Source organism: Polyodon spathula, chromosome 25 (assembly GCF_017654505.1).
Source record: "Polyodon spathula isolate WHYD16114869_AA chromosome 25, ASM1765450v1, whole genome shotgun sequence".
Classification (NCBI taxonomy): domain Eukaryota; kingdom Metazoa; phylum Chordata; class Actinopteri; order Acipenseriformes; family Polyodontidae; genus Polyodon; species Polyodon spathula.
This window is the reverse complement of record NC_054558.1, coordinates 22,362,025-22,375,048: the sequence shown is the minus strand read 5'-3', so window position 1 is coordinate 22,375,048 and position 13,024 is coordinate 22,362,025. Positions and strand designations below refer to the sequence as shown.

The 13,024-nt window shown below is 43.2% G+C and overlaps 1 protein-coding gene across 1 annotated transcript in view; it reads left to right on the top strand.

Moving 5' to 3' along the window:
• The first annotated feature begins 1,419 nt into the window (after positions 1 to 1,419).
• Positions 1,420 to 13,024, top strand: part of LOC121300274 (protein yippee-like 1) — a 17,867-nt gene continuing 6,262 nt past the window's right edge. The window contains exon 1 of the mRNA XM_041228776.1: positions 1,420 to 1,548. Coding sequence (XP_041084710.1) covers positions 1,420 to 1,548 — 129 coding nt within the window. The remainder of the gene's footprint in view (positions 1,549 to 13,024) is intronic.

The following is a 13,024-nucleotide window of genomic DNA, read 5'->3' as shown; positions in this document are numbered from 1 at the left end:
CAGTGTGAAAATGCATTGCAGCGCTTTGCGATGTGTGGTGTTGAGTGCCGGTATACGAAGAGAGTGGCGCCCCTCCCGGACCTTTCCTCTTGGCTGAATGACCGCAGTGTGCTCGATTGCAGAGCTCATGGGAAGTGTGTTGGAGACAGACGTTGGTAGATTCGGAGTCATGTTTCCTGTGACACCGTGTAGAAGCAGATGCTCTTCTGCAAAAAAAAATAAAAATAAATACCAACCGAGAAAAGACAAACAAATCTATGAAAAGAAATGGAAGCCTTTCCGATTGAATAAAGAAAAAGGGAGCACTTATAGTTGTGCTCGGCCCTTTGCCCGCCACTCAACCAGACACACAAGCTACATTTCCGAGAGGGGGGTCTAATAGTAAACACGCGAATAAATCTGCCAGGTGTGCATTAACAACTCCTGTTAGTTCAAGACATTGTTCCAGCCCAGGTGAGCCCTGTTGTGCTGCCTGTCTAGTATCACAATACAAACGATACATAGACTGCATAGCAGTAATTGCAAACACTGCAATGGTGATTATGAAACAGACTGCTGGGGGTTATTGGGGCTGTACTGGTTTGGACTAGTTCCCAAGCTTCCCTCCCGATAACTGGCTTCTCAATCGTTTTCAACATTATTCAAGTTTGCACAATGTGCCTCTTGGAATGACATGTGCTATGCGCAGCGCAGAGGCTGGTTATTGGGACAGTGCCTCAGTACAGGAGAGGCTGCAGGCTGTGCTGTGTTGGTCCTTCACACGCGTTTTGAAAACTTCTTAGATAGGAGAAGTTCAGTTCAGTGATAAAGGGTGGCATTTTAAAACCGCGGTGTATCGCATTGAGGTGCCAGCTGACAACCTAAAAATGAATACAATACAATCAAATACAGAACTATAATTAAGAAACGCATTGCAGTTCTCAATATACATTGTCGGTAAGTGTAGATGGGTAAGCATATTCATATTTTTATTTATTGCTTTCGCTCAAACATAACTTTACGTTAAGGAAAATTGGTCATAAATGCGCGTTAGGTTGTTTTCCTAAAATAAATCAGTTATTTCAACTCATTTTCAAAAAAAAAAAAAAAAAAAAATGCTGGAGTTAATTTATTTCAATAGTAGCACTTTCCCGAAGTGCCGCACTCCTCCAGCGGCCCCCGTCACGTGTTCACCGCCGGCGTCCCTTTTTTTTTTCCAGTCTCGATTCCATTTCGCTCGCTCTCCGTTATTTCCTGCAGCGCGGCTGCAAAGGCACTGCGCGCAACAAGCTGCTGTCGATAGCATTCCCAATTCGACCCTTTTTTTTTTAATTAACCGAAACAGGCTCCGGTAGAAGTCATAGTGCAAGCCTCTCCCTGAAGCCCTCTTTTCCTCGTTCTTAGTGCTAGTTCTTGTACTTGCGAAGGCAGCGAGTGAACATGGCGGCTGCTGCGGCGGACGGCGCTGCGAACTCCGGCTCCGGAGCGGAGCTGGTACGCGGGCAGCCCTTTGACGTCGGTCCCCGGTACAGCAACCTGTCATACATCGGGGAAGGGGCCTACGGGATGGTGTGGTAGGTGATTTATATAATTTGCACTAAGATGCAGACGCCGCAGGATCCAAAGCAGATGACGGAGAATAAAAAAAAAAGTCGCCTCATCGTTTTGGTTCTTCTCTAAGAACTTGTTGATCGCAAGGAAGTGCTGGCTTAACACACGCAACACGTAGCGGCGTGTTTGCACCTACAGCTGGTTTACCTTGCCTGGTCGTGCGCTGTTAGACCAGACCGCGGCACGTTTGGACTGTTTGCACGGCTGCTTCTTAATTGTCACTGTGTACACATCTGACCTTCTCAGTCACTGTGTACGCATTTTATTGCTGGCTGTACAAAGTGAAAAGTTGATTTCTTTTTTCGTTTTACTAAAATGGTGCAGTCAGTCTTTTGCTCTAGTCACTCCTTTTGTTCGATTAGGTAGTGGTGTGCTGGGCTCTTTACAACGCACTGGAAAGAGAGCATTACTTTTAAGGAAAGGCAGTTTGTCCGGCGAGGAGGTGTGTTCTGTTTGAATAGTGTCTGTATTGTTTGTTTCCACAGTCCAATGTCACTTTCAGAATGATTGCTGAGATTATTTTTTTTTTCCTTTATGGAAAAATCATCTTGGCCCATGCTTGAGTTAATAAGCCCAGGAGTAGGTTTTTTTACCAAGCTGAGTGGTGCAGATTTAGTCTGTTGTCCAAAAAGTATACTAGGTGCTGCTTGCACCTGGGGGCTGATCTGGTGCTGGATGTGCTGTCATCAGAGTACCGTGCATACTTCCTTTCATTTTAAACCACCTGCCTCCCAAGAAGGGTTTAATAAAGCTTTTAGTAAGGACTGTAAAGGGGAACATGCATTGCCAGTTACACTGACTGCTTCAATAGCCCAGATCACTGGAAGGCCTCCAGACATGTACTCCTGTACCAATCCAGTGAGGGAAGAACAGAGCCACTCGTGTCCAGAGCATTTTGGCAGTGAACGATCCATTCGTGCCAGGTGTTGTACAGTAAAGCCCCCGCCCATGACTCATACATTTACGATGGCAGATAAATGAAAATGATCGTCAAATAATAACTGGAATCCTTCCTGTATTGATATTGGCATCACCCAGTTCAGACACGCTGCTTTATCTCCATGCTGGAGACCCGTGTGCTGCGTTGTGATGTGTTTGTTTCGGTGCACGGATGTCTGGGTTTAGGAGCGTTTGTTTCAGTTGGGTGTCACAGGGAAGAGAGGAGAGGGATCTCCCCGTCGCTGCAGTGTCCAGGCCTTGCTGTATCTGCAGGCTGCTGTGGTGTGTGTTCATTAGGAGAGCGACAGGCTTGAAGCCAGCTAGAACTGCAGATCTCATTCCAGGTGACTCTCAACCCCTCCATGCTGACGTTAAATGTGATTTTAAGCAAGTCTAGTCCCTGAAAGACCCAGCCAGGGATTAAAGAATAGAGACTGGGGGAAGAAGTTTTAGTCTGACCTGAAAAAAAAGCCCCCTAACTATATTAATTGTAAGAACACTGTGTTAAACCAGTCATCACTAGCTGTGAATGAACTGTCTGGAGAAGCAGCGCAATGAAATCGATTCTTTCAATTGAAAAATTGGCTGTTATTGATTTGGCTTGCCAGTTATTGGGCTAACAATTTGCTTGGAATCTTTTGAGAAGCGTTGGTATGGATCTTCCGTGCGCGGACACATTCGGACAGTTTGGGATTACAGCAGATGACCTCTCATCACTGTGCAGTTTGAATGTAGTCGGTGATGCGATATTCCAGGGGTGAAGCAGCCTGGTTATTATCACAAGCCCACCGTCTCAAAGAACATGAGTGTGTTTCTGTGACCTGAGGCTGCCATTTCTAAAGCGAAATGAAATTGAATGGATTTTAAACTGCAAGCAGCGATCATGTCGTCAAATAGAACAAGACTTTGCAGAATACAGAGCAAAGTAAAAAGGACAATGTGCAATCTGATTGCTGATCTTTATAACCATTCCTATTCTAGTTATATACAGTACTTTTATATTGGAGTTTAATAACACTATCTTTTTGGTTCTTATTGTATTTTTTTTTTAATAAAGATTACACATTGCAATATAGATTGCATGTACTGCACATGGAGATTATGTAACAGATTATTAATGTCATCTGTTAGCTGCTTGCTTTCTGAATGGGAGCTCAAAGCCGGCATGCATGCCGCTGTTTACTGACATCTTGTGCACATGACGTCTTTTGGGCCAGACCAAGATTAAGGGAGTTTTAAAGAAGTCTTGTTTTTTTCCTGGTTTCTTTAGAATTGTTGCACGCTGCACCACTGTGGTTTTGGAACCACTTTGTGGCAAGCAGAGTGTGTTTTATTACATGCAAGTTTAGTTTATATTAGTACACGTTTCAGTAGATTGACCGTGCTGTAATTATGTTGAAATATATTATTAATGATAAGCAGACCCACAGAAATCCTATTAGCATCTACTCCAGGTACATTGGGACTGGATATTTCTCTCCTTTATTAAGAGCAATTGAAAATGACCCTTACATTTTGAGTTTCAGTCCAGTCTTGTGCTCAAAAATACATGCAATTTAAGTAAAAGGACAACCTGAAACTAATTAGAGAAAGAGTGATTGTTGCCATATTCCTTTTCCCAGATGCTTCATTCATTAAGTCACGCCTTCTCGTCCTCGCAGCCTTCCACTGCATGCTTGCATTGCATTTGTGTCGGTTCAAAGATAGATAGTATATATCTACAGTATACAATTCACTCGCCACTCTACAGAACTTGACCTACATACTCTGAGCTCTGTTTTAGTAACTTTGTTTTCTATTCATTTTAAATAGCATTTTCTAAAATCTAATATGAAAACACACACTCAGTCATAGGCTTTGCAGGCAAACCACATGTAGCAGTCCTAGGTGCTGTGTACAGTATGCAGAAGGATGCATTGATGCATAATGGTCATTCCTCCTGGTTAAGTACCTTATTATTCAAGACAATGTGTATGCTGTGAATGTTCACAGCGGACTGTGTGCTTTGCAGTGGCAGGCAACTGTTTACACAGTGTTAATGTATTGAGTCAAAATGCTGTTTTCGTTTCTTGCTGGTCCATCTCAAAGCATGTTGAGCCCTTGCTGATATTTCTGTGTGTTATTGTGAGTTCACCGGGCTACTGTCTGTTCCATGGGTGAGTGGAATGACGGTGTGAACGTAACCCTTCTGGAATGCTTGTGCAAGCTTCTACCAGCCAGGAGGACAATGCCAAACATCCCATAACAGAGCTCATAGCAACAGCCTTCCGCTCGTGTGAGCTTGTTTAAACTTGTATGCTTTCTGTGGAGTGAATCTCGCTGGTGGAACAGTCATTTTGCTTTCAATTGAAATGTGTAGAAATACGGAAAGATACCGAATGAATAAATTCAACATACAAGACAAAGTCTTTTTCAATGTGCTGGACTTCTAGTCGAAACGTTTGTCATTGAAAAGCCTCTATTGAGTTTCTTTTACTTTCTAATCTCTGCACTAATGAGCATTTTTAATAGTTCTGTATAAATGTTAAAAGGCAAAACATTTATTTAACATTACTGATCGTGCAGATGACTTCACCATCGCTCTTAATAAATGCTGCGTGTTTGCACTGTGTGTTTATTATTGGATTAATGATTGTGCAGATGCCTTCACCATCGCTGTTAATAAATGTTGCGTGTTGCACTGTGTGTTATTATTGGGTTGTTGATCGTGCAGATTCCTTCACCATCGCGCTTTGAAAGTGGAGCTGCTGCTCAGTTGTTTTGTATTTCGGTTTTATTTGATCAGCCTGTTCTTCTCATGTTTCTTTGGCACACGGTAACTCAAGTTGGACGCATTGTTTTTGTGAGACCGGGAAACTCAATTAGTAGTTTCCCAGTAGATTTCTGAACAGTCAAAAAAAAAGCAAACATAAGGTTGTATTTGTCGCCTTTACATTTAGTTATTCAGTACCTCATTCTTCTTAGCTGCATATGCCATACTTGTATTGTTAGCTACCATTAGCCTATATATTGTTGTATTAGTAATCAGACACTCCCTAATTAGTAATCAGACCATTCTCTGGACTGATCTTGTACTGCACTAAAGGAGTGCAATTCAATAAACCATTATTAAAATGAACAGGTTGTTATATTAATAGAGCAAACCAGAGAAGGGGGGTCTTGCTGAAAACCAGCCTATTCACTCTGCAACATTTCCACAGGATTTGCCAGCTCGCTTCCCTGCATGTCGTTTCTACAGTATAAATCACTTCTCTGTGAGTAAAAAGCCCTCTGCACGCCCCCGAGTGTTTACTGATAGAATATCTTGACCCCCCCCCCCCCCCTCCCCATCCTTGTTAATTGCTAGAGTTTCAGTAAGATGCCTGTAGTATTTATCCTCCCCCACCCTCTCCTCCCACGAGATGTTATCACAGCAGCTCTATGTTCAGCCCATTGCAGGCAGACAGGTTCAATAAGCAATGCACTGACGGCCGTGGGCAGGTGATGGGGAGTAGATTGTTTCTGCTCATAGTGCAAAGTGATCACCTATCCCTGCAAACGTGCTTCCTGTCCTATAGCAGGTACCTAGGATGTTTGTGACATTAACTGGGCTGACAGCTTTGTTTCTGACCCCGGATCTAGCAATGCGATCCTGGTTGTTGTTGCTGTTATTGTAAGAAATCATTTGGGATAAACAGTGGGTTTAAGAATGGCTTAGTGAGGGGGTGGGGAGTGCAGTGTGGGTTCTTGTAAAGACATGCTGGGAAAGGATACTAGGAAGCAAGTGGTATCATTTGTGCAATGCTGATTGGCTGGCTTGCTTGCTTTCATGCAGTCAGTAGCATCTTTAATAGCGGGTTAAGTAAGTAAGCGGACAGACCTGTTTTGATCTGGATTTGATTTGTATTTTATTTGCTTCCCCTCCCGTCAGACCCATTGGTCTGCAAGGCCTGTTAGACTGGGAATTGGACAGTAGCGTTTCTCCCAGGCTTGCCTGCTGTAGACTTCACAGTGTGTGCACTTCCAGGCTGTTGCCACATTGCCTCGATTAGAAGATTAAGTCATTTGATCGGTGCTCTAGTTTGGGGAGCTGTATTTATTGCACTTTGAGTTCTTCAGCAGCACAGTGTGTTATCTAATCAATGCAGAACAAGAATAAGAGTAAAAGGTACCACATCTGTTAAGTGCAGTCTGTAGCCTGCAGAGCCTCTTGTGATGCCAGTCCTTGACATACGCAGATTGATAGTTTGCTGCAGGGTTGGGAAGGTGGCCAGGTGATAAGTGTTGGAGAAGCAGGGAATAGTAACCTGTTGTGTGACTTGCTTTCTGGGTTGCAGCCAGACCCTAAGCTGTGTGGATGACCTATTGTGCAGAGAGAGGGAGTGTTTTAAACAACTTTTTGTTTTGTGGTTTTTAGCGGTGTTTTTATTACAGGAGCTTCTGTTCCAAACCGTTAAGCAGTTATTCTGAAAACCTGTTGGAATGTTACTCTATTAAACGAAGCTTGTTGTAGAGTCCCTAACACACAGCACTGTACTTGCTTATAAGAGTGCTTCCTGCGAGAATGTTTCGGGGGTGGTTTAGATGAAAGCGCATTCTCTGACGTTACGTTCTTGTAATGTTGTTTCTTTTGCACGGTATGGTTAGGAAAGTACTGTTTCCTCATTGTTTCCTTCAGTGGCAGGACAGTCTGAATTTGCAAGTCCATATTCCATATTTGCGTTTGTCTCTCCTCAGTAACAGACCGTATATGGCTAGTTTTCAAAAAAGCTACCTGCTGTATTTGAGCAATCCATTCTTCCCAGTTTGGAGCTGGAACTGGGTTTAATGGGATTGGAGAATGTTCAAAACATGGATTCCTCCGTCCACACCCTATCGAATTGTTTTGTAAACTGTCTTGGCATGCAAGCTCTGTTTAAGACGACAAGCTAGGATCAGGACTGTAGCTTGACCTCACTCACTCTCCCAGACGTCATCCTGTTTGACCCACTCTAGCACTGGGCAGGGGGATGGGTTATCATAAATAATATTTGCCATTTAAAATGTCTTGCTTTGAGTACCCATGCCTGGCCATCATAAAAGAGCTCTTTCATTTATATTTATATACGCAGCATTAAAGAGCATCTTTACAGCGTGTGACCTTCGAACCTCCTTTTGGGTTTTTTGGTTTTTACATTTGGCCGCTGATGCTGACTGCTTCATTTGGCCTCTGGTGCTGACTGCTTCGTGTTTGGCTGCTGATGCTGACTGCTTCGTGTTTGGCTGTGTTGCTATGCCCAGGCTTTCTCCCAAGCCTTCCAGCGCAGATCTCGTTCCTATGGCAGCCGTTGCATGTCTGACGTCAGAGCACTGCTGCAGGAAGACTGTAATACACAGAGCTAATACACATTACTGCAACTTTACAAAACTAGAACCAAACAGCTAAATTACATTTTCAAGTTCTCTTAAGGACTCTCAAGGTGTTTTTGTTTTTATTTTCATTAAAATACTTTTTTCTACTTAAATAAATTAATAATAATAATAATAATAATAATAGGAGTTAGGAGGGGGGTGGGGGGGGTGATTGGCTTGGCATCGTTGCAGCATGTTGTGTAATATCTCTGTCTTGCTGCAATAAGCCAAGACCTAAAGCCAGTTTCCGCGGAAACAAAGCTGTTGCTGTCTTAGCAAACCGCCACCTCTGCGGTGACTGCAGCACAGGAATCTGTTTCTTGGTTCAAGAGCGGTGCATTAGTGGAAAAAGAAGGAAGCATCGAAAAACAAAGCAGAGTCCTCAACCATTACTGTTCAGCACACTCGCTGGTTTCATGAGTACCATCAACCTGATGCTAGGAATTAAAAAAGGAGCAGTCTCTTTATTTTATGCAATAAAGCTTTTGGTTAAATTGTGTGTCATTTACACACACACACACAAAAAAGAACAGATGGGTGAGTGTGTGAGTTATCATCTTGTCATGTTGTCAGGGATCTTAACACTGATTGCAGTTTGTAGCAGTCAAAGTGAACCAACTCCTACAATACCACCTGCCTCAGCAGTGTCAGCACTGCGGAGCTGCGATTGGAGGGATGCTTTGGACAAACCCGAATGATCATGCATGTTGTTGGAATGGAAACCCAGTGCAGGGCTGTCCAATGGGTTGGCTCTTAGTAATAAATGCGCAAATAAGTGCACGTTGTTTTTGATTGGAAAGCCCTGGTTTTAAAATAATACATGTATGTTCATATGCAGGTCATATTTCCACATGGAGGGGGGGAATCGGATGATCTCAAAGGTCCACAGAATGGGCATCGTCTTCTCACCGTGTGTGTGTGTCTATATATATATATAGACACACACACACACAATGTTACTGTACTGTAGCTTGATCGATGAGCAGTACAAAGATCTGGTTACAGTGATGTACTGCCACATGGCCCTTTGGAATTCATCAGGTAATATTTGTATGCTGTGCAGACTATTAAAAGCATGTCCAAGTGTTTCACAGTACACTGTGCCAACAGTTTTAGATCCTTCAGCTGGTGCTAGAGCTATTCATAGGCACACTTTGCTTTTAATGCCATGCCTCCGAACTCAGATCTCTTGCTGATGTTGCCTTGACAACCAGGATCTAAGGGCAACGTTCTGTATTCGGTAGGTAGATGGCACAGTGGGCTAACTCCCCGGCCTCTTGTGCGTGTAACCTCAGGAGGCCTGGGTTCAATGCAGTTTCTCAGATGAAGTGGGTTTGGAGGTTTCACCCTGGGTCAACGGGAGCCCACGGTGATGCTGCATCACAGAGCCATCACCCGGTTCAGCGCGGAGGGCCTGTGAAGACTGGACCCCGTTCTACAGGAGAGTGCGCTTCCTAGCAGTCTGTCGAATTGAATGTTTACCGCGATGCTTATTGAACGGAGCTCTTTGCACATTGCAGTGTTACTGGTTTTTATCCTCTCTGTACACAGCACTCCGGCATTGCGGGTTATTGTTGTGCGCTGAAGATCAGCAAGGGGGTTGCTGTTTCTGCCTGTTGATTTTATTCATTTGTTTTGATTCTTCACACTTTTAGAGGTTGCCACAATTCACCTAGTTACAGTAATGTCCTGAAGGCAGGTTGCATCTGAGTGCATCTGCAGTAGCCCTGCGTCTATGATTCTGTGCTGTAACTGTGGTAAATTAAGGGTAAATGCAGCTCAGGTGTGTTCCTGTCGTGTGTGTTGAAACATACAGCATTCCCAGATGTTTCTTTGTTGATTCTGAATGTTTCACTTCCAGAAGAGCTGTGGTAGACCTGGAGCCTGCAATCATCTAAACGTTTCTAAATCACTGGTGCAAATATGAATATTGTAAACATGTTACTATTAACGCCTATGCAGTGCAGTCTGTGTAACCCATTGTGGAGCTGTGGAGACTGCTGCTCACAGGATCACAGGCAGGCCAACTTTTGCAGCTCCAAAACATTTTAGCAGAAAGGGCTCGACTCTACAGTACTGGGCTGTTTTTCAAAACTGCCTTCATAATGTAGACAGACCTGCAAATTTCTAAGGGCTGCAGGAAGCCAAAAAAAAAAATACAGTAACCGTTACAGTGAGGTTTGGAAAACATAACTGGTGGCTCTGTTTGACTGGCTTGTTTTATTTTTTGTATTGGTGCGTGGACCATGTGTAATACATGTTTGAATTGAGTGGAGATTAAGTGATTGCGACTCTTGAGGAGCAGCTGCTGTGTACTGTGCAGTATGGAAAAAAGTATCGAGAGTTTGATGCCTTTGTATTTCTGCGTGCCCATGGTTCCTTTAGACATTCTTGTGGAAGCTTTGTGAATGAATAGCACATAAACAAGCACAGAACCAGGGGAAGGCCATACAGAGAAACTGTGGTACGAGGTGATCTCTTGGACTCCCTTTGTGCTAAAAACGGCATTTAATAACAGTGCTTGAAGATGTCAGTGTGTTAGCAGTGGAAGACTTTGCTGAATGCTGTTACTGTGAATTGCAGGGTGCCTGTGTGAGTGCATGACATCATTAGATAAAAACAGCCCTCCTGGGGCCGGCTTTTCAAAACCTGGATCACACTGATCCGGATTTTGTAATCCTATATTTTGGGATAGAAAAAAGTTTTGAAAACCGGTCCCTGGTTATTTCCTAAACATGATGGAGCCAAATGTGGTCCAGTGGTTAAAGAAAAGGGCTTGTAACCAGGAGGTCACTGTGTGTGACCCTGAGCAAGTCAGTGAATCTTGTGCTCCGTCTTTCGGGTGAGACGTTTTTGTAAGTGACTCTGCAGCTGATGCACAGTTCACACGCCCTGGTCTCTCTAAGTCGCCTTGGATAAAGGCGTCTGCTGAATAAACAAATAATAATAAAAGTACATTTCTATCCACACAAAACTCTTTGGAGCGCGCTGCCTTCTGTATTTTAACTTGTGCTACCCTTAGTGTGCGGCAAACCCTCCACAATGCAGTGTTCCTTTCCTGGCACTGCACTAACATTGCTTTTTGACACCACGCTTAGACCTCTGTATGATCCTTCTGCGTTTGTGCTTCTCGTGTGTAGTTTGGTTTAAAAAAAGAAACTAAACAAAAATGCATTTGCCAAACTGATTTAAACAGGCGTCCTACTAAAAAGTACACAGTACTGTGTTTCCAAAACCTTGACTAAAAAAGTAAGTAATCTGATTTAATTTTTCCTGAATATACATGATCTGGTCTTTGTCAAGCACAGACGAGGTGGAGAGACCTCCCTGTAAGGGCTCCAGTCTTTTCAATGTATTTACAATGAACTAGAGAGGCAACGTTAGGGTCTCATTTTAAAGTTCACTTTTTGCTTTGGGTGCTTCAGGTATTCAGGTGGTCGTGATTTCAAAGGTGTTTTCAAATACATGTGTACAGTGCAAGTCCTTGACGCAGGGAATACTGTGGGTTACAAATATTGTTTGCAAGAATGATTCTAAAGTTTTCAAAAAAACTAGTGTCCATCAAACAACATTTGAGCCAAATCCTGTCATTCGACAGCATAAACATTGCAGTACTGCAGTCATAGATTGTAGGAGTGATTTGTAATGGTATGATTTATTTCTTAGACTAAATACTACAGAAACTAAGTAGGTTATAAGTTGCAGTGCACTAAAGATAAATGAGGTTGCGTATTTTCATGATCAGATAGGAATCTGTTTGTCATCATTGTGGTTTAATGATGCAAGACTGATACGGATTCAGCAACAGACTGTTTACTTGTTGCCCTTGTTTTAGCAAACAAGATGTCATTTGGTGAGTTAAAAAGAAGCTAACTGCATATTCTAGTAGCATTGTAACTAGAACCTGAGCACACACCACACACACAGTGTCGTCACTGATCAGATCTGTAAAAAATCCAGCCGCTCATGGGATTATACCCAGATGCAATTCAAAACATCTGTAGGAGTCTGTGATACAAAGTATAGAAGGGCCCATAAAGGTAAAACCGAACCCACAAAAGGAGTTCTTCTGCTGGTTATAAGTAGAACTGAGCTGAAGTATAACCCTCTGACATGCCTTACAGAGCTTGATGTTGTCTGCAGTTCATGTACAGGGCTCTTATGCCCTGTCATTCTGTAAGGTTTTGAACTAACCGCTACATCTACAGGTTTCATTGCTACAGTACTTGTGTCCTTGTTCTAAGTGCTTTGTGCAGCTCTTCGATTTAGTTTCACTGATGCAGTGGGTTTCAGAAGTACTGCAAGTCAGCAATGACAGGTGAACAGTGCTGTTGCCAGCCACCAGTTTTGCACGCTGTTCAAATTCAGACACACTCCCATTCTCACCTGCACTTGATTAAAAAGGATTGTGCACAGGGAGTTATGGAGGTTGTGGTTGGGGGGTGAATTATTAAGGTCAGTGTTTTCCAAAGCTAACACAAATATAGTTTCCCAATCGCACTGTGTGTGTGTGTATATATAACACCCACACACAGACACAAGCACACTACACTATCATATCTAATATACTATCTGTCTTTAACTGCTGTCATTTGCATTTATGTATTATAAACTATACAGAAGATATTCACAGGTTCACATGTTCAGCTCCAATCAGAAAAGGCTGTTTGTAATGTTTGCTGTAGATATTTTCTGAGCAGCATGCCTGATTAAATTACAGTGTGTACACTGTGTTCAATATAAACCACAGTTTGTTCTGCTTGGGTCTCCTTGCCCTGCAGCTGTGGTTAAGGATTGTCAGTAAGGGTGGGGCCTGGCTCTGATTGCATTGTCTGGGGCTCATTCGTACTGCTGCACTAGAGACACGTGGGCTGCTTTCCCAGTTCCTTATGAGGCGTCTGCAGCCAAAGACTTTGGGCTGACACAGAGTCCATTTATTTCAATTCTTGTTGCATGTTCCTGTAAGAAGCCAGTCATTGCTGGAAAGTGACGTTTGACACTTGAAAGAGAGCCAGCAGTCAGGAGGGGTTATTGCTGTCCGGATTTCAGGGTGTGGGGGCACACTTTCAAATCAAACACAATCCCGCATGTGAATAGGACTGACACTTTCTGCGTGGCAACAGAT